The sequence below is a fragment of the Molothrus aeneus genome, unplaced genomic scaffold (genome assembly GCF_037042795.1).
Source record: "Molothrus aeneus isolate 106 unplaced genomic scaffold, BPBGC_Maene_1.0 scaffold_40, whole genome shotgun sequence".
Classification (NCBI taxonomy): Eukaryota; Metazoa; Chordata; class Aves; order Passeriformes; family Icteridae; genus Molothrus; species Molothrus aeneus.
In genome coordinates this window covers 894,113-913,445 of record NW_027099068.1, presented here as the reverse complement: position 1 = coordinate 913,445, position 19,333 = coordinate 894,113, and the positions used below count along the sequence as shown (strand labels likewise).

The window sequence follows — 19,333 nt, the reverse complement described above, 5'->3', positions numbered from 1 at the left end:
CTTTCATCTCTTGGAGAAAGAAAAAACAACTCAGCTTTAAATTGAACCTAGCACACACCTAACCAAACCTAACCTAACCTAACCTAACCTAACCTAACCTAACCTAACCTAACCTAACCTAACCTTACCTTACCTTACCTAACCTAACCAAACACCTAAACTGAGCAAATACGAAAAAAAATCACATTTCCTATCTATGGCACAGCTCCTCTTAATACTCAGGGGATGGCTGGAGCTCTGCCTAAAGATGACACATCCCCTTTTCCCTCCTCTGGGCTGGCGGAGCATAAGGGCCTCCTCAGGCGCAGGTGTCTCCTCTCCAGTCTTCCTGCACTTGCTTGGCTGAGATGATCAGAGCAGCCAGGCTGGAGGCAGGATCGCCTGAGGTCACAAAGGGATGCTGCCCAGAGGAAAAAAGAACAAAGAAAGGAACTCTTACTTTCCAGAATCCCATCCTCACGGGCTCAAGCAGGATTCCCTGGCTACCAGGAAGACACACAAAGAGCACCGAGGGCAGCATGTCCCCCTGCGCCTTGCTGTGCTGGGAGCTGTCTGCGCCACGTGGCCCACACTCCTCCTCATGCCTTCATGCAGGTGTCCTCAGCTGCCAGGGCTTTTTGCCCCTTTGCTTTTTCTTACCTGCAGGAGCTCCTGGGCAGACCAGCGCCTGTCCTCGTCAGCCTGCAGGCAGCAGCGGAGGAAGTCGCGCAGGAGAGCCGAGTGGTGCCTGGGGTTCTGCAGTTTTGGGGGCCCGTTCCTTTCTATCAGTTCAAAAACCTACAGCACACGGATGCAAGAGGACACTGCACCTGCTCCTTTGCTAGCCACAGCAGCTCTCTCCACACAGAGCCCTCTTGCTAAGCTGCACCTTACCCTGAGACGGGCTTCCCGCTCGTAAGGAGCTTCCCCTTCCACCATTTCCAGCCCCATGATGCCCAGGGACCAGATGTCCACTTTGGGGCCGTAGGCTTCTCCTCTCACCACCTCCGGCGCCATCCAGCTGGGAGTGCCGACGCTGGAGCTGCGCTTGCTGCGCTCAGGGCTGAGCTGAGCACAGAGGCCAAAGTCACCTGAGGCCAAAAACAAAGCCTGTCAAAGCCAGCTCCCACTGGCAAAGCGGCCAAAACCATTGCCCACTCCAAGCCTGACCAGGCCTTGCTGAATCTAGCTGAAAAAGCAGCTGAGCTCTCCTTCCACGTGCCTGGAGCCAGGCAAATAATGCATCGGCCACATCCACAACACCCTCACCATTCACGCACTGGCCAAGCGGCGCTTCTGCCCCAGTGGCAGTCACCGAAATGCAAGCGCACGGCAGGTGCTGGAAATGCTGCAGCCCAGCAGGGATACCCACCCAACTTGACAGATCCATCCATGCCCACAAGGACGTTGTTGCTTTTGATGTCTCTGTGGATGACTTGGCGGGAATGAAGGAAATGCAGTCCTTGCAGGCACTGAGAGAGAAAAAGGAGGGAGGGAAAGTTAACGTACAGGATCGGATTTCATCCCACCAGAAAGGAAAGAGCTCGACCGGACTGACGGCTTTCTCAGGGAATTGTGAGCGAGGGCGCAGCATCATGGTGCTGTCACGAAGAAGAGCTTGCTGCTTCAACACTCTTGGAAGTTTTTTCTCGATTTCCAAGCAAAGGCATCCAAGCTCCCAAAAGTTCCGCCGGCCTTGGGTAGGAAGCGCGTCACCTTTTGCTGGGAGGCGGCACGGCAAATATTTTTGGGGAAGCCTAGTGGCAGCAGAGGAGGAAGCAGCACCTAAGAGCTGTTCCAGAATCCGTCGCCATGCGGGCTGCAATGCTATCCTTTGCAGCTGAGGACGGCTCTTTGCCCTTAGCTTGAAATTCTGCCACCTGCATGGCAAGGAATATAGGACAGACAGACAGGCTCCAGGCAAACATTCCCAGGCAAAGCTGAGAAGAGGAAGCAAGTGAAACCAAGCGAGTGAGCCAGCACCAGCGCCAGAGGACACACAGGATGGAAGAGTGCAAGAACAGAGCCTGAGGAGTGCGGGCACAGCGGCAGGCAGTTCACTTCCCATGCTCGCTCTTCTCCTATGTGTGTGGTGAGAAGAGCAGCAGCAGCAGCAGCAGCAAAAGAAAGGTGAGAGCAAGAAATCCCAGCTGTCCTTAACCTCCAGCTGGCAAGCAGCATCCTGGGCAGGCTTGGGGAAGCACAAGCGGGATCCCTCACCTCCCGACAGACAGCGCCTATCTGTCCTTCCTCCGGGTACACCGCGCTGAGCACATCAAACAAGGTGCCGCCGTCCATGAACTCCATGGCCAGCCAGAGCTCCGCATCCACCAGGTAGCTGAAAGAAGAAAACCACGGCATGGAGAGACAGCAATGGGCACAGCCTCAGTCAGCCAGGGGCCCGAGCCAGGTTTTTGCAACTGCTCTCCAAGCTACGTGTGCCACAAGATATTCATGATCACCAGCTCCAACTCCTCCCACGCTCTGGAGACCAGCAGAGAAATCACCACCAGCTCCCTTCTCTGCCAGGGACCAAAGGGCATCGTCTCTTCGGGCTTGCACTAGCTACATTAACATGAGAATAGGCCAACCTGTCTAAGTAGGTAACGATATTGGGACTCCTGTTGTCCCTCATGGCCAGGATTTCATTGGCAGCCAGCTCCTCGGACATCTCCTCCTCAAGCGACATGATCTTGATTGCCACCTGAAATGACATTGGCCACCGTTTACCTTGAGAAGACGCCCCCTGCTCGAGATCACAAGCAGCACGGAGCGAGTGCTGCTGCAATGAGGCAGCGGGCTGGGCCAAAGTGCCTTGTCACTCGACAGCAGAGCTTAGCAGAAGCACCAAAGGCCATCCCAAATGCATTCTGCCTCCTGAGCCTAGAGTGTACTTCAGAGGAACAGCCTCTGCTGCAGACATGGAGCTGCCACCCAAACCTCCAGGCAGGGCTCACAGCAGCGGGGAAAGCGCTCCGGAGCTGCAAAATGGCATGGGGCTGTTGGCACTTTACCTGTTGTCCGCTGCTGGTGTCAAGGGCTTTATAAACAGCTCCAAAGCCCCTGGAAAGACAAAAGCAGCAGAAAGAGCCCTTTATCCCTTGGCACTGAAATCAAGCCTAGGCAGCAGATCTCCCCAGGCTGCCTGCACGCCTTCCTTAGAAAACGCCTGGCTGCGGCGTCTCTTCGGCCAGCAGCACGTCGGCCCGTGAGCCCTCTGCCCTGCGGGGCAGCCTGTCCAAGGGAACACTAAGGTGCAGCATGAAGACCAAGGGCTGCTGGAAATCTCCAAGGCACACGCCCAGCCAGGTCATTTCCAAACCTAAGGGGAACTCTCCTCCTTGTGCGGGTGTGCATGCATGTGTGTGTCAAAAGAGTGAGAACAATTAGAGTCAGAAGACTGTCCTTGAGAATCTGACATTTCTTGAGTGGCAAGGTGCTCTTTCAGGCCAGAAAGCGGCAGGGGCAGAGGGCTTCCCAGCTCCTGCTCCTCCTTGCTGCAAGCAAGACAATGCCAGCATCAACTTGTCTTTGATGAGGCCTTCGCATTGTTCTGACCCAGCAGTCCAGGCAGGCGACAGGAGGTAAAGCCAGAGCCTGACCGTGATTGGAGCTTGCCTGACTTCACGCTTGATATTGCACCAGCCAAAGACCTGGCCCACACTTTTGGAAAAGGAGCCGAGGCCACGCTTACCCTCGTCCCAGTTCTTCAAATGCCGTGTATTTGCTCATTGGCTGGCCCGGACTCACAATGCTCCCTGAAAGACAAAAGCAGCGCAGGGCGCTCGCTCGCACACAGAGACGCCGCTCCCCACACCCTCCTAAAGGCAGCCCCGCTGCCAGCAGCTCTGGGCCCTTTGCGGTCCCCTGGCTTCCAGCTGCTGAGACCAGCAAGTGGGAGGGCCATCTTCTCCACCTTTCATCAGGTGGCCTTTCCCAGAAGGCCTTTATTTCTTTCAAGCGCAGCATCCCATGCCATAAGCCAAAATGATGAGACCTTAAGAAGAGGGCCCTAAGAGGTCACCAAGGGCCTTTGCAGCCTCTGCAGTCACACCCACCATCACTGGCAGGTCCACTGCCAGGGCCACAAAGTGTCTGAGCCAGAGGAGGTGCAAGAACGGGAGCCCGAAAACAGCTGGGGCCAGAGAGCTCCCTGGGGCCTAGGCACTTGCTAGGTGCCAGCCTTCTGCTCAAGCAGAAACAATCTCTGCTTTTGTCTTTGGCACACAAGGCAGCCCAGGCCGAGCCAAGCCAGGCCCAGCCGCCCTCACAGGCAGCAGGAAGTCCCTGAGCGCTGCCGCGCTGCCTCAAAGCACAACAACAGCTTCTGCCGAGAGGCCTAAGCGCCTCTGAGACCGAGGGGCAACTTCTGGCACAGCCTACCCCCAGACACGCACACAACACACTGCTCTGGCAGACAAGAAATGCACCCGACTCACTCAGTGTCTTCCGGCCCTGCTCCTGCCTCTTCTCGGGCTGCTGGGCTGCGCTGCTGCAGGAAGTGCCAGCAGCGGGGGGCGAGCTGGCTGCTGCAGCCCACGCTGGTCCAGCGGCACCAGGTTGAATTGCAGAGCCTGTGTTGAGCTGGGACCAGAAAGGATTGCCCGTCAGAAGGGTGCCTGGCACACATGCCCCGCCCAGTGCACGGCCAAAGCAAGGCCTTGGGAAGGTGCTGTCAGCCACCCCCAGGCCTCTCCAGCTGGGGCGTTTCCCATGTCCCCTTCTCAAAGGCAACTTGGCAAAAGCCCAAAGGCTACTTGGATCCAGCCCCTCAGGGCCACCTCCATGCTCCATGTTTTCAGCTTTTCTGCAAGACATTGGCAACAAGGGATCGATGGGGCTGCCAAGATCCAGAAAGACATCAGAGCAGGGCCCCAGGGCCTTCTTGCTTTCCTCCTCCTGTCTTTCCCTGGGCAATGAAATCAGCCCGCAACTGGCATGCAGTGGTCTGCTCAGAAGCCCGCAGCATTGCCCTTCTCTGATCTGTTTCACAGATTGCCCCTCTCCATGGCAGCCTTTAGGGAGCGGCCCTTCGGAGACGCCTTCCTGCCCTGCCCAGACCCACCCGCCCTTCACAATGTAGGGCTGCCAAGGATTCTCCTCTCCAAAGGCTGCTCTGACCGGCTGGAAGTGAAGCACAGCCTGAAGCTAATTAGTCCATGGAGAGGGCAGGTCCCCTCCAGGGGCCAGTGTCTGCCAGGTCCCCTGCAAGGCCGGCAACTGCGTCTTTGGGCCGCTCCGTCCGCTGACCACAGGCAGCCTGCACTGACAATGGGCACACGGGGCTGACTCCTACACTGAGAATCATTGAATGCTGCCTCCTGTCTGATGCCGAGAGACATTCTCAGGCCCTCTCAGCATCCCAGCTTAAATGCCAAACTTCAGAACCCATTGGCCAGGGCTCGCTGGCTTGCCTGAAGCAGCACTAGGTCACGGCAGGCACACAGCCGCCCAGCATCTTCAGCCACGAGCACCAAGGGCTGCTCCAAAACTGGAAGCCTGGCCCTGCACCAAAGGCAGTGCCATGCTCAGCTGCCACTCACCGGCTCTGCAAGTTCAGGCTGTGCAGGGAAAGCAGCTGGAGGCTTGATGCTCCTTTGCTCCTCTTCAGCCTCTTCCTCAATGCCAGAGGCAGCCAGAGGAGCTGCTGACCCTGCTGTTGAGGCCTGCAGACAGTCAGAAGTGAGAGAGATGGGCAAAAGGCGATCCCTCAGGAGCTGCTTTCTGTTGAGCTGGGAAAGGACCCAGAAGAAGGGGAAATGGAAGACTTTGATACAAGTGGGACTCTGAGTCATGAAAAGCCCAGGAAGTTGGCTGAATGAGGTGCTACTCCCATCTTGCTGTGCATTTGAGCTTCCCTGCTGCCTAGAAGCAGCAAGATGCCTTGGAGCTGTCCCATTTGCCTTTCATCTCTTGAAAGGCTCTTCCCTGCAAAATCAGCAAACAGCCAGTGCTCCCTTTGCTACTGCTGATGCCACGGGGCACTTGGCCTTTCTTTCAGCCTCCCACGCTGGCACTCCACACTGGACTGCAAGAGGCCAAGCTGGCAGAATTGCCGCCCCATTGTCACACGCCAGCAACGTCACAGCTTCCTTTGCCACTCACCAAAGGCCAGGCTTGCCTCCATCCGCGTGTCAGGTGACCTGCAGCCAGCAAGGGAAAAGGAACCAGAGGCCCTTAGAAAAGTGCCTGTGCTGGCCACTCCCGCAGCACAAGGCAGTCCCAACACAGAGCATTTCCCTTTCCCAACATGCCTCCCGGAGCAACAGCTCTTTCCCACAGCAGGCAAGAGAACAACAAGGACGCTAGAGTAGGCTCTGTCTACATTTGGGCCTCTTTTGCCAAGAGAGAAATAGAAAGACGCTGCTGGAAATGCCCCTTGCTCTTCAACACTCTCAGCTTCCCTTGTGCCCAACAGCTCAAGCAGCATTTTCCTCTTCTCTTTCTTCTCTTTCTTTTTCTTTTTAGATGTAGATTCTTTTAAATGGCATGCCCTAATTCCCATGCCTTGGCTGAAGATGGTAGCTCAGCAAAGCTTCCACAAAGGACCCTTTCCCTGTGGCAGCTCCCTGCTGAAGCAGCCCAGGAACAGCTGCTGGGCTCAGCAGCAAACCCTCCCTGCACTGGACTTTGTGCTGCATCGCCAAGGGAATCGCAGTCTTGGCACACCATCAAAGGATCAAGTCACGCAGCCAAGGCCTCTAAGGGGCAGAATTGGGAGCGAAAGGTGCTTTCCTTCGCTCCTGGAGAGAGCCACCGAGTTGCTAGCAGTACTTCTGAGCATCTCCCCTCCGAGTCTGCAATTAGCAGCTTGTCTTGCTTGAAGCAGCAAGAGGAGGAAATGACAGGCTCCAGTGCCGCGCACTCTCTCGGGGAGGGAAGGCAACCGCTGCAGGTTGCGGGGCAAATACTCTGCACCCGCCCCCCAGTACACAGATGCCCCCTTTTTAGCTGATGCTGCTGGCAGGACATTGACCAAAGCGGTGGCATCTTCATGGCCATTGTGTTCCCAAATAAACTCGGTCACTGCTGCGGCATAAAGAGCAGAGTGAAGCAAAAGCCGGGTGATGCCAGCCCCAGGAGAAACCTTTACTTACGAGTCAGCTGGGTCAGGTAGTAGCCAGAATAGACAACAGAAAAGACCGTGCAAACCGCGGCACAGACCTGCCCGATCATTTTGGCAGCGCTGTGCGGGTTTGCACACTGAATGCCAGCCAAGGCAAAGCCCAGACTCCTCTCGGGGTGCAGGCCGTCTGCTGAGAACTCCTTGAGCACAAGGATCCTCCTGCAGGGAGCGAGCAGAAGAGCCGCTCTGGACAAGCAGGCCTTGCGTGCACCGGGGCAACGCTGTGCTGACAGCACTGTGACGTGGCACCGCTCCCCTGACCTCACAATAGCAGCTGTTCTATGGCTTCCTTGTGCCCAGCAAGGCAACCTTCTGTACAGCTGATGCGAAAGAAAAGCCTGGGAAGTTCTCCTCACTCATAAAGCAGCAGAAAATGTCCTCCCAGTCCATAAGGCAGTGCTCAAGGCGTCCCAGGGGAACTCAGAAAATGGGCCAACCCAAGCGGCATCCAAGGAATCCAAGCAAACGCGCCTTTTGGTCCCAAAAGCTTTGACTGAAAGCAAAAGTCTGCTTCTTCTAGGTGGCATGGGAGCTGGTTCTGAAAAGTCTCACTTCTTCAATGACATTTAGGGGGAAAAAGAAGCAAAGATAATAAAGTTCCAGGAGTATTTTAGGCTGCAGTCACTTCTCGAGCACGCGGGTGCGTGCTGACCTATGGAGGGGCTTGACAGCTGGCCTGCAAGCAAAGCTGAGTTCATAGAAGACATCCCAATTGATGGGTTTTGAGTGTATCCATAGCAAGGAAGAAGACAAGGCCGTCAGCATGGAAACCGATTAGTAAAGAGAGATGAAATTTTCGTAAGCTAGACTAGTGCCTAAGTAGATGTGTATACTTGCCTTATAAATTTCTGTAAAACTTTTGCCAATTCTATTGACGTTAATTGCTTTGCACCAATGGATATAAGAAGTTCTTGTGGTGTAGTCAGTGACTTAAGATCACGCTTTGTTAAGAGTGTAGAAGCTGGAGAACACGCAGAATAAAGAAAACTTTTTTCTTCTTGGACCCTGATCACGTGTGTATGTCACGTCCGGCCTAATGGTGACAGTTCCCCATCTCTGGGTCAAGAGACAAGTATTGTCTGACAGGTAGCTTGTCAACAAACTGGGAAAGAATTGAGTACCTGGGCATGCAGATTTCTGAAGGGAGGAAAGAAAAGTGTTGACAAGAATAAGCCTGAGTTTTAAACGCCTGAAAGAGTCAAAAATAACACGTTGTGGGATATTGTGCCAGATGTTCCACAGAGTTAAAACCAACCACAACTCATTAGTATCTGGACTTCCTTGCCCACTATGCTTAGAAATGTTGCTTGAAGGCACTTTGTATCTAAAAAATCCAGTTCCTGTAGATGACTGTAGACGTAGATCAAAATCCTACCAAAAACTCCGTGTCAAAACGAGCAAGAGTGAGACTTTTGTCCTTGGCAGTAGCTTCCAGGTGCTCCTGGACATCGCCAGGCCTAGACACAACGATGTGTATTCGGCGGAGGGAGAGAAGCCTTATGCTTAGCTCTAACTGTGACCTTTGCTAGCAGATCTTACTAGCAGGTAAGAAATTCCATTTGTTCTGCTCTTAGCCAGAGCCAAGATGGGAATCCAAGTCTAGATCACAGGAGAAGATCACAGGAGCCTCAGCTTTTCCAGAGGAGGAAAAATACAAAGGCTAGTAAATTTGCCCTGGGTTGACAGGGGTTTTTTACAGATCCATAGACAAGTGATGAAGCTTAAAAGATGACAGCAGAGGAAAATCAACAGATATGCTGAAACTGAGTGAAGAGGAAGGAGACTTCAAATTAACTGAAAAGCTGCACCGAAAGCCTCTCTACTTTTTGCAGTTGCTTCAAGTTTAAAATGACAAACTCTAGCAGCACTTCCAACTTATTGTTCTTAATTCTAGATTAAAGACAATCAAAACTGTGTACTCCTGCTTAGAGTATGAAGTAAAGCACAGAAAGGCATTAGAGTAAGAAAAGTTGTGTTTAGAAGGCTGAGGCAGCCTTAGGGCTAGGAGGAATGGGGAGGCGTGGAAATCAGGCCTGTGGGCACCAGTCAAGGAGCATCCAGTCCCTGAGCGGTCCCTCACAGAGGGTATCCCAGCAGATGGAGTCCAAATGGAGCCACAGCTCGGTGGGAAAAGTGCCGGGCTGCTGAGCCGTGCTTAGCAGGGGCTCCTGCATCAAATTGCTCCCTGACAGGTGCGGTATGCTGTGTGTGTGTGCCCAACAGCTGGCAAGAGCAGGCTGGCCCAGATGTGGGAAAAGGCCAAGGAGGCAGCAGAGTGGGAATGGGGCTGTGCAGGAGGCCTGGTGGTTGCACACAGCCGTGGGGGATCAGGCTGGCCCAGATGGTCCCTGGGGCTCTGGGCTGAAAAGGGGGGAAAAGAGAAGCAGGGAGGAAGGGCCAGATGCCGCTATGAGAATGCCATTCCATCCCATAGGTGACATAGTGAGAGGAGGCTGGGAACAAAATGGTCATTCCTGCTGATCACCCTGACATCTTCACGACAAGAGGCCCAGAAAGGAGTGCACATCTGCCTCCTGGTGTTGTCCTGAATGTGAGCTCATTACCTGGCGTTCATTACCCGCAAGTCTGGCAGCTTCCCGCGGGCATTCCACGCTTCAGGCAAGCAAAGCTGCTTACCTCACTATGTTCTTTGGGCCTCTGAAGGGGACCGTCCACTTAGCTACAGCCTGGCAAGGAAGGGAGTCTTACAACACTCTGGATATTTTAGACTTTTATTCTCACTCGGCCTGAAACAAAGTATCCCCTCGCTACTTCTCCATCTTCATCCTTCTGTCCTGCAGGTGGCCTGTTCAGGCTGACAGCTTGGAGCGCCTGCAGGCTCCAGTTCGGCTGCAGCGCAGCTTTTCCTCTCACAGCTTAATTCTTATTATGACAATTCTTTCATTTCTACTTCAAAGATACCTCAGAGCTTGCCTAAATTAACAACACTCTATTCTAAGCTAAACAATCCTCTATTATCTAAGATATCTACGTTCCATAGCCCTTAAATGGTGATCCCTATATATCCTAGTTCTTTTAAACTTTCATCTCTTGGAGAAAGAAAAAACAACTCAGCTTTAAATTGAACCTAGCACACACCTAACCAAACCTAACCTAACCTAACCTACCCTAACCTAACCTAACCTAACCTAACCTAACCTAACCTAACCTTACCTTACCTAACCTAACCTAACCTAACCTAACCTACCCTAACCTAACCTAACCTAACCTAACCTAACCTAACCTAACCTAACCTAACCTTACCTTACCTTACCTAACCTAACCAAACACCTAAACTGAGCAAATACGAAAAAAAATCACATTTCCTATCTATGGCACAGCTCCTCTTAATACTCAGGGGATGGCTGGAGCTCTGCCTAAAGATGACACATCCCCTTTTCCCTCCTCTGGGCTGGCGGAGCATAAGGGCCTCCTCAGGCGCAGGTGTCTCCTCTCCAGTCTTCCTGCACTTGCTTGGCTGAGATGATCAGAGCAGCCAGGCTGGAGGCAGGATCGCCTGAGGTCACAAAGGGATGCTGCCCAGAGGAAAAAAGAACAAAGAAAGGAACTCTTACTTTCCAGAATCCCATCCTCACGGGCTCAAGCAGGATTCCCTGGCTACCAGGAAGACACACAAAGAGCACCGAGGGCAGCATGTCCCCCTGCGCCTTGCTGTGCTGGGAGCTGCCTGCGCCACGTGGCCCACACTCTTCCTCATGCCTTCATGCAGGTGTCCTCAGCTGCCAGGGCTTTTTGCCCCTTTGCTTTTTCTTATCTGCAGGAGCTCCTGGGCAGACCAGCGCCTGTCCTCGTCAGCCTGCAGGCAGCAGCGGAGGAAGTCGCGCAGGAGAGCCGAGTGGTGCCTGGGGTTCTGCAGTTTTGGGGGCCCGTTCCTTTCTATCAGTTCAAAAACCTACAGCACACGGATGCAAGAGGACACTGCACCTGCTCCTTTGCTAGCCACAGCAGCTCTCTCCACACAGAGCCCTCTTGCTAAGCTGCACCTTACCCTGAGACGGGCTTCCCGCTCGTAAGGAGCTTCCCCTTCCACCATTTCCAGCCCCATGATGCCCAGGGACCAGATGTCCACTTTGGGGCCGTAGGCTTCTCCTCTCACCACCTCCGGCGCCATCCAGCTGGGAGTGCCGACGCTGGAGCTGCGCTTGCTGCGCTCAGGGCTGAGCTGAGCACAGAGGCCAAAGTCACCTGAGGCCAAAAACAAAGCCTGTCAAAGCCAGCTCCCACTGGCAAAGCGGCCAAAACCATTGCCCACTCCAAGCCTGACCAGGCCTTGCTGAATCTAGCTGAAAAAGCAGCTGAGCTCTCCTTCCACGTGCCTGGAGCCAGGCAAATAATGCATCGGCCACATCCACAACACCCTCACCATTCACGCACTGGCCAAGCGGCGCTTCTGCCCCAGTGGCAGTCACCGAAATGCAAGCGCACGGCAGGTGCTGGAAATGCTGCAGCCCAGCAGGGATACCCACCCAACTTGACAGATCCATCCATGCCCACAAGGACGTTGTTGCTTTTGATGTCTCTGTGGATGACTTGGCGGGAATGAAGGAAATGCAGTCCTTGCAGGCACTGAGAGAGAAAAAGGAGGGAGGGAAAGTTAACGTACAGGATCGGATTTCATCCCACCTGAAAGGAAAGAGCTCGACGGGACTGACGGCTTTCTCAGGGAATTGTGAGCGAGGGCGCAGCATCATGGTGCTGTCACGAAGAAGAGCTTGCTGCTTCAACACTCTTGGAAGTTTTTTCTCGATTTCCAAGCAAAGGCATCCAAGCTCCCAAAAGTTCCGCCGGCCTTGGGTAGGAAGCGCGTCACCTTTGGCTGGGAGGCGGCACGGCAAATATTTTTGGGGAAGCCTAGTGGCAGCAGAGGAGGAAGCAGCACCTAAGAGCTGTTCCAGAATCCGTCGCCATGAGGGCTGCAATGCTATCCTTTGCAGCTGAGGACGGCTCTTTGCCCTTAGCTTGAAATTCTGCCACCTGCATGGCAAGGAATATAGGACAGACAGACAGGCTCCAGGCAAACATTCCCAGGCAAAGCTGAGAAGAGGAAGCAAGTGAAACCAAGCGAGTGAGCCAGCACCAGCGCCAGAGGACACACAGGATGGAAGAGTGCAAGAACAGAGCCTGAGGAGTGCGGGCACAGCGGCAGGCAGTTCACTTCCCATGCTCGCTCTTCTCCTATGTGTGTGGTGAGAAGAGCAGCAGCAGCAGCAGCAGCAAAAGAAAGGTGAGAGCAAGAAATCCCAGCTGTCCTTAACCTCCAGCTGGCAAGCAGCATCCTGGGCAGGCTTGGGGAAGCACAAGCGGGATCCCTCACCTCCCGACAGACAGCGCCTATCTGTCCTTCCTCCGGGTACACCGCGCTGAGCACATCAAACAAGGTGCCGCCGTCCATGAACTCCATGGCCAGCCAGAGCTCCGCATCCACCAGGTAGCTGAAAGAAGAAAACCACGGCATGGAGAGACAGCAATGGGCACAGCCTCAGTCAGCCAGGGGCCCGAGCCAGGTTTTTGCAACTGCTCTCCAAGCTACGTGTGCCACAAGAGATTCATGATCACCAGCTCCAACTCCTCCCACGCTCTGGAGACCAGCAGAGAAATCACCACCAGCTCCCTTCTCTGCCAGGGACCAAAGGGCATCGTCTCTTCGGGCTTGCACTAGCTAAAGCTACATTGACACGAGAATAGGCCAACCTGTCTAAGTAGGTAACGATATTGGGACTCCTGTTGTCCCTCATGGCCAGGATTTCATTGGCAGCCAGCTCCTCGGACATCTCCTCCTCAAGCGACATGATCTTGATTGCCACCTGAAATGACATTGGCCACCGTTTACCTTGAGAAGACGCCCCCTGCTCGAGATCACAAGCAGCACGGAGCGAGTGCTGCTGCAATGAGGCAGCGGGCTGGGCCAAAGTGCCTTGTCACTCGACAGCAGAGCTTAGCAGAAGCACCAAAGGCCATCCCAAATGCATTCTGCCTCCTGAGCCTAGAGTGTACTTCAGAGGAACAGCCTCTGCTGCAGACATGGAGCTGCCACCCAAACCTCCAGGCAGGGCTCACAGCAGCGGGGAAAGCGCTCCGGAGCTGCAAAATGGCATGGGGCTGTTGGCACTTTACCTGTTGTCCGCTGCTGGTGTCAAGGGCTTTATAAACAGCTCCAAAGCCCCTGGAAAGACAAAAGCAGCAGAAAGAGCCCTTTATCCCTTGGCACTGAAATCAAGCCTAGGCAGCAGATCTCCCCAGGCTGCCTGCACGCCTTCCTTAGAAAACGCCTGGCTGCGGCGTCTCTTCGGCCAGCAGCACGTCGGCCCGTGAGCCCTCTGCCCTGCGGGGCAGCCTGTCCAAGGGAACACTAAGGTGCAGCATGAAGACCAAGGGCTGCTGGAAATCTCCAAGGCACACGCCCAGCCAGGTCATTTCCAAACCTAAGGGGAACTCTCCTCCTTGTGTGGGCATGCATGTATGTGTGTGTCAAAAGAGTGAGAACAATTAGAGTCAGAAGACTGTCCTTGAGAATCTGACATTTCTTGAGTGGCAAGGTGCTCTTTCAGGCCAGAAAGCGGCAGGGGCAGAGGGCTTCCCAGCTCCTGCTCCTCCTTGCTGCAAGCAAGACAATGCCAGCATCAACTTGTCTTTGATGAGGCCTTCGCATTGTTCTGACCCAGCAGTCCAGGCAGGCGACAGGAGGTAAAGCCAGAGCCTGACCGTGATTGGAGCTTGCCTGACTTCACGCTTGATATTGCACCAGCCAAAGACCTGGCCCACACTTTTGGAAAAGGAGCCGAGGCCACGCTTACCCTCGTCCCAGTTCTTCAAATGCCGTGTATTTGCTCATTGGCTGGCCCGGACTCACAATGCTCCCTGAAAGACAAAAGCAGCGCAGGGCGCTCGCTCGCACACAGAGACGCCGCTCCCCACACCCTCCCAAAGGCAGCCCCGCTGCCAGCAGCTCTGGGCCCTTTGCGGTCCCCTGGCTTCCAGCTGCTGAGACCAGCAAGTGGGAGGGCCATCTTCTCCACCTTTCATCAGGTGGCCTTTCCCAGAAGGCCTTTATTTCTTTCAAGCGCAGCATCCCATGCCATAAGCCAAAATGATGAGACCTTAAGAAGAGGGCCCTAAGAGGTCACCAAGGGCCTTTGCAGCCTCTGCAGTCACACCCACCATCACTGGCAGGTCCACTGCCAGGGCCACAAAGTGTCTGAGCCAGAGGAGGTGCAAGAACGGGAGCCCGAAAACAGCTGGGGCCAGAGAGCTCCCTGGGGCCTAGGCACTTGCTAGGTGCCAGCCTTCTGCTCAAGCAGAAACAATCTCTGCTTTTGTCTTTGGCACACAAGGCAGCTCAGGCCGAGCCAAGCCAGGCCCAGCCGCCCTCACAGGCAGCAGGAAGTCCCTGAGCGCTGCCGCGCTGCCTCAAAGCACAACAACAGCTTCTGCCGAGAGGCCTAAGCGCCTCTGAGACCGAGGGGCAACTTCTGGCACAGCCTACCCCCAGACACGCACACAACACACTGCTCTGGCAGACAAGAAATGCACCCGACTCACTCAGTGTCTTCCGGCCCTGCTCCTGCCTCTTCTCGGGCTGCTGGGCTGCGCTGCTGCAGGAAGTGCCAGCAGCGGGGGGCGAGCTGGCTGCTGCAGCCCACGCTGGTCCAGCGGCACCAGGTTGAATTGCAGAGCCTGTGTTGAGCTGGGACCAGAAAGGATTGCCCGTCAGAAGGGTGCCTGGCACACATGCCCCGCCCAGTGCACGGCCAAAGCAAGGCCTTGGGAAGGTGCTGTCAGCCACCCCCAGGCCTCTCCAGCTGGGGCGTTTCCCATGTCCCCTTCTCAAAGGCAACTTGGCAAAAGCCCAAAGGCTACTTGGATCCAGCCCCTCAGGGCCACCTCCATGCTCCATGTTTTCAGCTTTTCTGCAAGACATTGGCAACAAGGGATCGATGGGGCTGCCAAGATCCAGAAAGACATCAGAGCAGGGCCCCAGGGCCTTCTTGCTTTCCTCCTCCTGTCTTTCCCTGGGCAATGAAATCAGCCCGCAACTGGCATGCAGTGGTCTGCTCAGAAGCCCGCAGCATTGCCCTTCTCTGATCTGTTTCACAGATTGCCCCTCTCCATGGCAGCCTTTAGGGAGCGGCCCTTCGGAGACGCCTTCCTGCCCTGCCCAGACCCACCCGCCCTTCACAATGTAGGGCTGCCAAGGATTCTCCTCTCCAAAGGCTGCTCTGACCGGCTGGAAGTGAAGCACAGCCTGAAGCTAATTAGTCCATGGAGAGGGCAGGTCCCCTCCAGGGGCCAGTGTCTGCCAGGTCCCCTGCAAGGCCGGCAACTGCGTCTTTGGGCCGCTCCGTCCGCTGACCACAGGCAGCCTGCACTGACAATGGGCACACGGGGCTGACTCCTACACTGAGAATCATTGAATGCTGCCTCCTGTCTGATGCCAAGAGACATTCTCAGGCCCTCTCAGCATCCCAGCTTAAATGCCAAACTTCAGAACCCATTGGCCAGGGCTCGCTGGCTTGCCTGAAGCAGCACTAGGTCACGGCAGGCACACAGCCTCCAGCATCTTCAGCCACGAGCAACAAGGGCTGCTCCAAAACTGGAAGCCTGGCCCTGCACCAAAGGCAGTGCCATGCTCAGCTGCCACTCACCGGCTCTGCAAGTTCAGGCTGTGCAGGGAAAGCAGCTGGAGGCTTGATGCTCCTTTGCTCCTCTTCAGCCTCTTCCTCAATGCCAGAGGCAGCCAGAGGAGCTGCTGACCCTGCTGTTGAGGCCTGCAGACAGTCAGAAGTGAGAGAGATGGGCAAAAGGCGATCCCTCAGGAGCTGCTTTCTGTTGAGCTGGGAAAGGACCCAGAAGAAGGGGAAATGGAAGACTTTGATACAAGTGGGACTCTGAGTCATGAAAAGCCCAGGAAGTTGGCTGAATGAGGTGCTACTCCCATCTTGCTGTGCATTTGAGCTTCCCTGCTGCCTAGAAGCAGCAAGATGCCTTGGAGCTGTCCCATTTGCCTTTCATCTCTTGAAAGGCTCTTCCCTGCAAAATCAGCAAACAGCCAGTGCTCCCTTTGCTACTGCTGATGCCACGGGGCACTTGGCCTTTCTTTCAGCCTCCCACGCTGGCACTCCACACTGGACTGCAAGAGGCCAAGCTGGCAGAATTGCCGCCCCATTGTCACACGCCAGCAACGTCACAGCTTCCTTTGCCACTCACCAAAGGCCAGGCTTGCCTCCATCCGCGTGTCAGGTGACCTGCAGCCAGCAAGGGAAAAGGAACCAGAGGCCCTTAGAAAAGTGCCTGTGCTGGCCACTCCCGCAGCACAAGGCAGTCTCAACACAGAGCATTTCCCTTTCCCAATAGGCCTCCAGGAGCAACAGCTCTTTCCCACAGCAGGCAGGAGAACAACAAGGACGCTAGAGTAGGCTCTGTCTACATTTGGGCCTCTTTTGCCAAGAGAGAAATAGAAAGACGCTGCTGGAAATGCCCCTTGCTCTTCCACACTCTCAGCTTCCCTTGTGCCCAACAGCTCAAGCAGCATTTTCCTCTTCTCTTTCTACTCTTTCTTTTTCTTTTTAGATCTAGATTCTTTTAAATGGCATGCCCTAATTCCCATGCCTTGGCTGAAGATGGTAGCTCAGCAAAGCTTCCACAAAGGGCCCCTTCCCTGTGGCAGCTCCCTGCTGAAGCAGCCCAGGAACAGCTGCTGGGCTCAGCAGCAAACCCTCCCTGCACTGGACTTTGTGCTGCATCGCCAAGGGAATCTCAGTCTTGGCACACCATCAAAGGGTCAAGTCACGCAGCCAAGGCCTCTAAGGGGCAGAATTGGGAGCGAAAGGTGCTTTCCTTCGCTCCTGGAGAGAGCCACCGAGTTGCTAGCAGTACTTCTGAGCATCTCCCCTCCGAGTCTGCAATTAACAGCTTGTCTTGCTTGAAGCAGCAAGAGGAGGAAATGACAGACTCCAGTGCCGCGCACTCTCTCGGGGAGGGAAGGCAACCGCTGCAGGTTGCGGGGCAAATACTCTGCACCCGCCCCCCAGTACACAGATGCCCCCTTTTTAGCTGATGCTGCTGGCAGGACATTGACCAAAGCGGTGGCATCTTCATGGCCATTGTGTTCCCAAATAAACTCGGTCACTGCTGCGGCATAAAGAGCAGAGTGAAGCAAAAGCCGGGTGATGCCAGCCCCAGGAGAAACCTTTACTTACGAGTCAGCTGGGTCAGGTAGTAGCCAGAATAGACAACAGAAAAGACCGTGCAAACCGCGGCACAGACCTGCCCGATCATTTTGGCAGCGCTGTGCGGGTTTGCACACTGAATGCCAGCCAAGGCAAAGCCCAGACTCCTCTCGGGGTGCAGGCCGTCTGCTGAGAACTCCTTGAGCACAAGGATCCTCCTGCAGGGAGCGAGCAGAAGAGCCGCTCTGGACAAGCAGGCCTTGCGTGCACCGGGGCAACGCTGTGCTGACAGCACTGTGACGTGGCACCGCTCCCCTGACCTCACAATAGCAGCTGTTCTATGGCTTCCTTGTGCCCAGCAAGGCAACCTTCTGTACAGCTGATGCGAAAGAAAAGCCTGGGAAGTTCTCCTCACTCATAAAGCAGCAGAAAATGTCCTCCCAGTCCATAAGGCAGTGCTCAAGGCGTCCCAGGGGAACTCAGAAAATGGGCCAACCCAAGCGGCATCCAAGGAATCCAAGCAAACGCGCCTTTTGGTCCCAAAAGCTTTGACTGAAAGCAAAAGTCTGCTTCTTCTAGGTGGCATGGGAGCTGGTTCTGAAAAGTCTCACTTCTTCAATGACATTTAGGGGGAAAAAGAAGCAAAGATAATAAAGTTCCAGGAGTATTTTAGGCTGCAGTCACTTCTCGAGCACGCGGGTGCGTGCTGACCTATGGAGGGGCTTGACAGCTGGCCTGCAAGCAAAGCTGAGTTCATAGAAGACATCCCAATTGATGGGTTTTGAGTGTATCCATAGCAAGGAAGAAGACAAGGCCGTCAGCATGGAAACCGATTAGTAAAGAGAGATGAAATTTTCGTAAGCTAGACTAGTGCCTAAGTAGATGTGTATACTTGCCTTATAAATTTCTGTAAAACTTTTGCCAATTCTATTGACGTTAATTGCTTTGCACCAATGGATATAAGAAGTTCTTGTGGTGTAGTCAGTGACTTAAGATCACGCTTTGTTAAGAGTGTAGAAGCTGGAGAACACGCAGAATAAAGAAAACTTTTTTCTTCTTGGACCCTGATCACGTGTGTATGTCACGTCCGGCCTAATGGTGACAGTTCCCCATCTCTGGGTCAAGAGACAAGTATTGTCTGACAGGTAGCTTGTCAACAAACTGGGAAAGAATTGAGTACCTGGGCATGCAGATTTCTGAAGGGAGGAAAGAAAAGTGTTGACAAGAATAAGCCTGAGTTTTAAACGCCTGAAAGAGTCAAAAATAACACATTGTGGGATATTGTGCCAGATGTTCCACAGAGTTAAAACCAACCACAACTCATTAGTATCTGGACTTCCTTGCCCACTATGCTTAGAAATGTTGCTTGAAGGCACTTTGTATCTAAAGATGCAGTTCCTGTAGATGACTGTAGATGTAGATCAAAATCCTACCAAAAACTCTGTGTCAAAACCAGCAAGAGTGAGACTTTTGTCCTTGGCAGTAGCTTCCAGGTGCTCCTGTGTCGCAGACATCTTTCATGAAAAATCCTTTCTTAGGATTTTTCCTTGTGAGAACCTGCAGTTTCAGCAACCAAAAGTAAACAATGGTTATCTGCTGCTGTGGAATGCAACAGGTAGACCCGTGATTGGTCTCCTGTGGATCTTTGGATTTACTGACCACTCATGGCAGAGCTGGCTCTTACCCTCTGTCTGAGACACAGATCTTTGTTATTCATTCTTTTCTATTCTTAGCTTAGCTAGCTTCTGAAGAAACCTTTTCCTTTCTATTTCTTTTTAGTATAGTCTTAATGTAACATATATCATAAAATAATAAATCAAGCCTTCTGATCATGGAGTCAACATTCTCGTCTCTTCTTCATCCTGAAAACCCTTGTGACCACGGTCACAATTGGTGACCCCTCGACTGAGGAGGACAATCATCACTTGGTGAGACCACCAGAGGAGCATTGCTGCACTGGGTAAACCCCGAATGTGTGGCATTGATGGTTGCTTCCCAAGTGACCACAGAAGTGGATTCTAGCCAGGAGCTGAAGAACTGA

General features: G+C 54.0%; 2 protein-coding genes across 2 annotated transcripts; both read right to left on the bottom strand.

The window, feature by feature from the left end:
• Window positions 1–298: 298 nt before the first annotated feature.
• On the bottom strand, window positions 299–9,680 carry LOC136570842 (serine/threonine-protein kinase PAK 3-like). Its single transcript, XM_066571246.1, has 14 exons — window positions 9,670–9,680; window positions 7,077–7,264; window positions 6,085–6,122; window positions 5,519–5,645; window positions 5,448–5,459; window positions 4,419–4,553; window positions 3,674–3,737; window positions 2,994–3,042; window positions 2,571–2,683; window positions 2,200–2,317; window positions 1,352–1,451; window positions 874–1,070; window positions 640–777; window positions 299–400 (listed from the first exon to the last, which is right to left on the bottom strand). The coding sequence occupies exons 1-14, from the start codon at window positions 9,678–9,680 to the stop codon at window positions 299–301; spliced, it is 1,392 nt and encodes a 463-aa protein (XP_066427343.1).
• An 859-nt stretch (window positions 9,681–10,539) lies between these two features.
• LOC136570827 (serine/threonine-protein kinase PAK 3-like) lies at window positions 10,540–17,401 on the bottom strand. Its single transcript, XM_066571233.1, has 13 exons — window positions 17,323–17,401; window positions 16,331–16,368; window positions 15,765–15,891; window positions 15,694–15,705; window positions 14,666–14,800; window positions 13,921–13,984; window positions 13,241–13,289; window positions 12,818–12,930; window positions 12,441–12,558; window positions 11,593–11,692; window positions 11,115–11,311; window positions 10,885–11,018; window positions 10,540–10,645 (listed from the first exon to the last, which is right to left on the bottom strand). The coding sequence occupies exons 1-13, from the start codon at window positions 17,399–17,401 to the stop codon at window positions 10,540–10,542; spliced, it is 1,272 nt and encodes a 423-aa protein (XP_066427330.1).
• Between the last annotated feature and the right edge of the window lie 1,932 nt (window positions 17,402–19,333).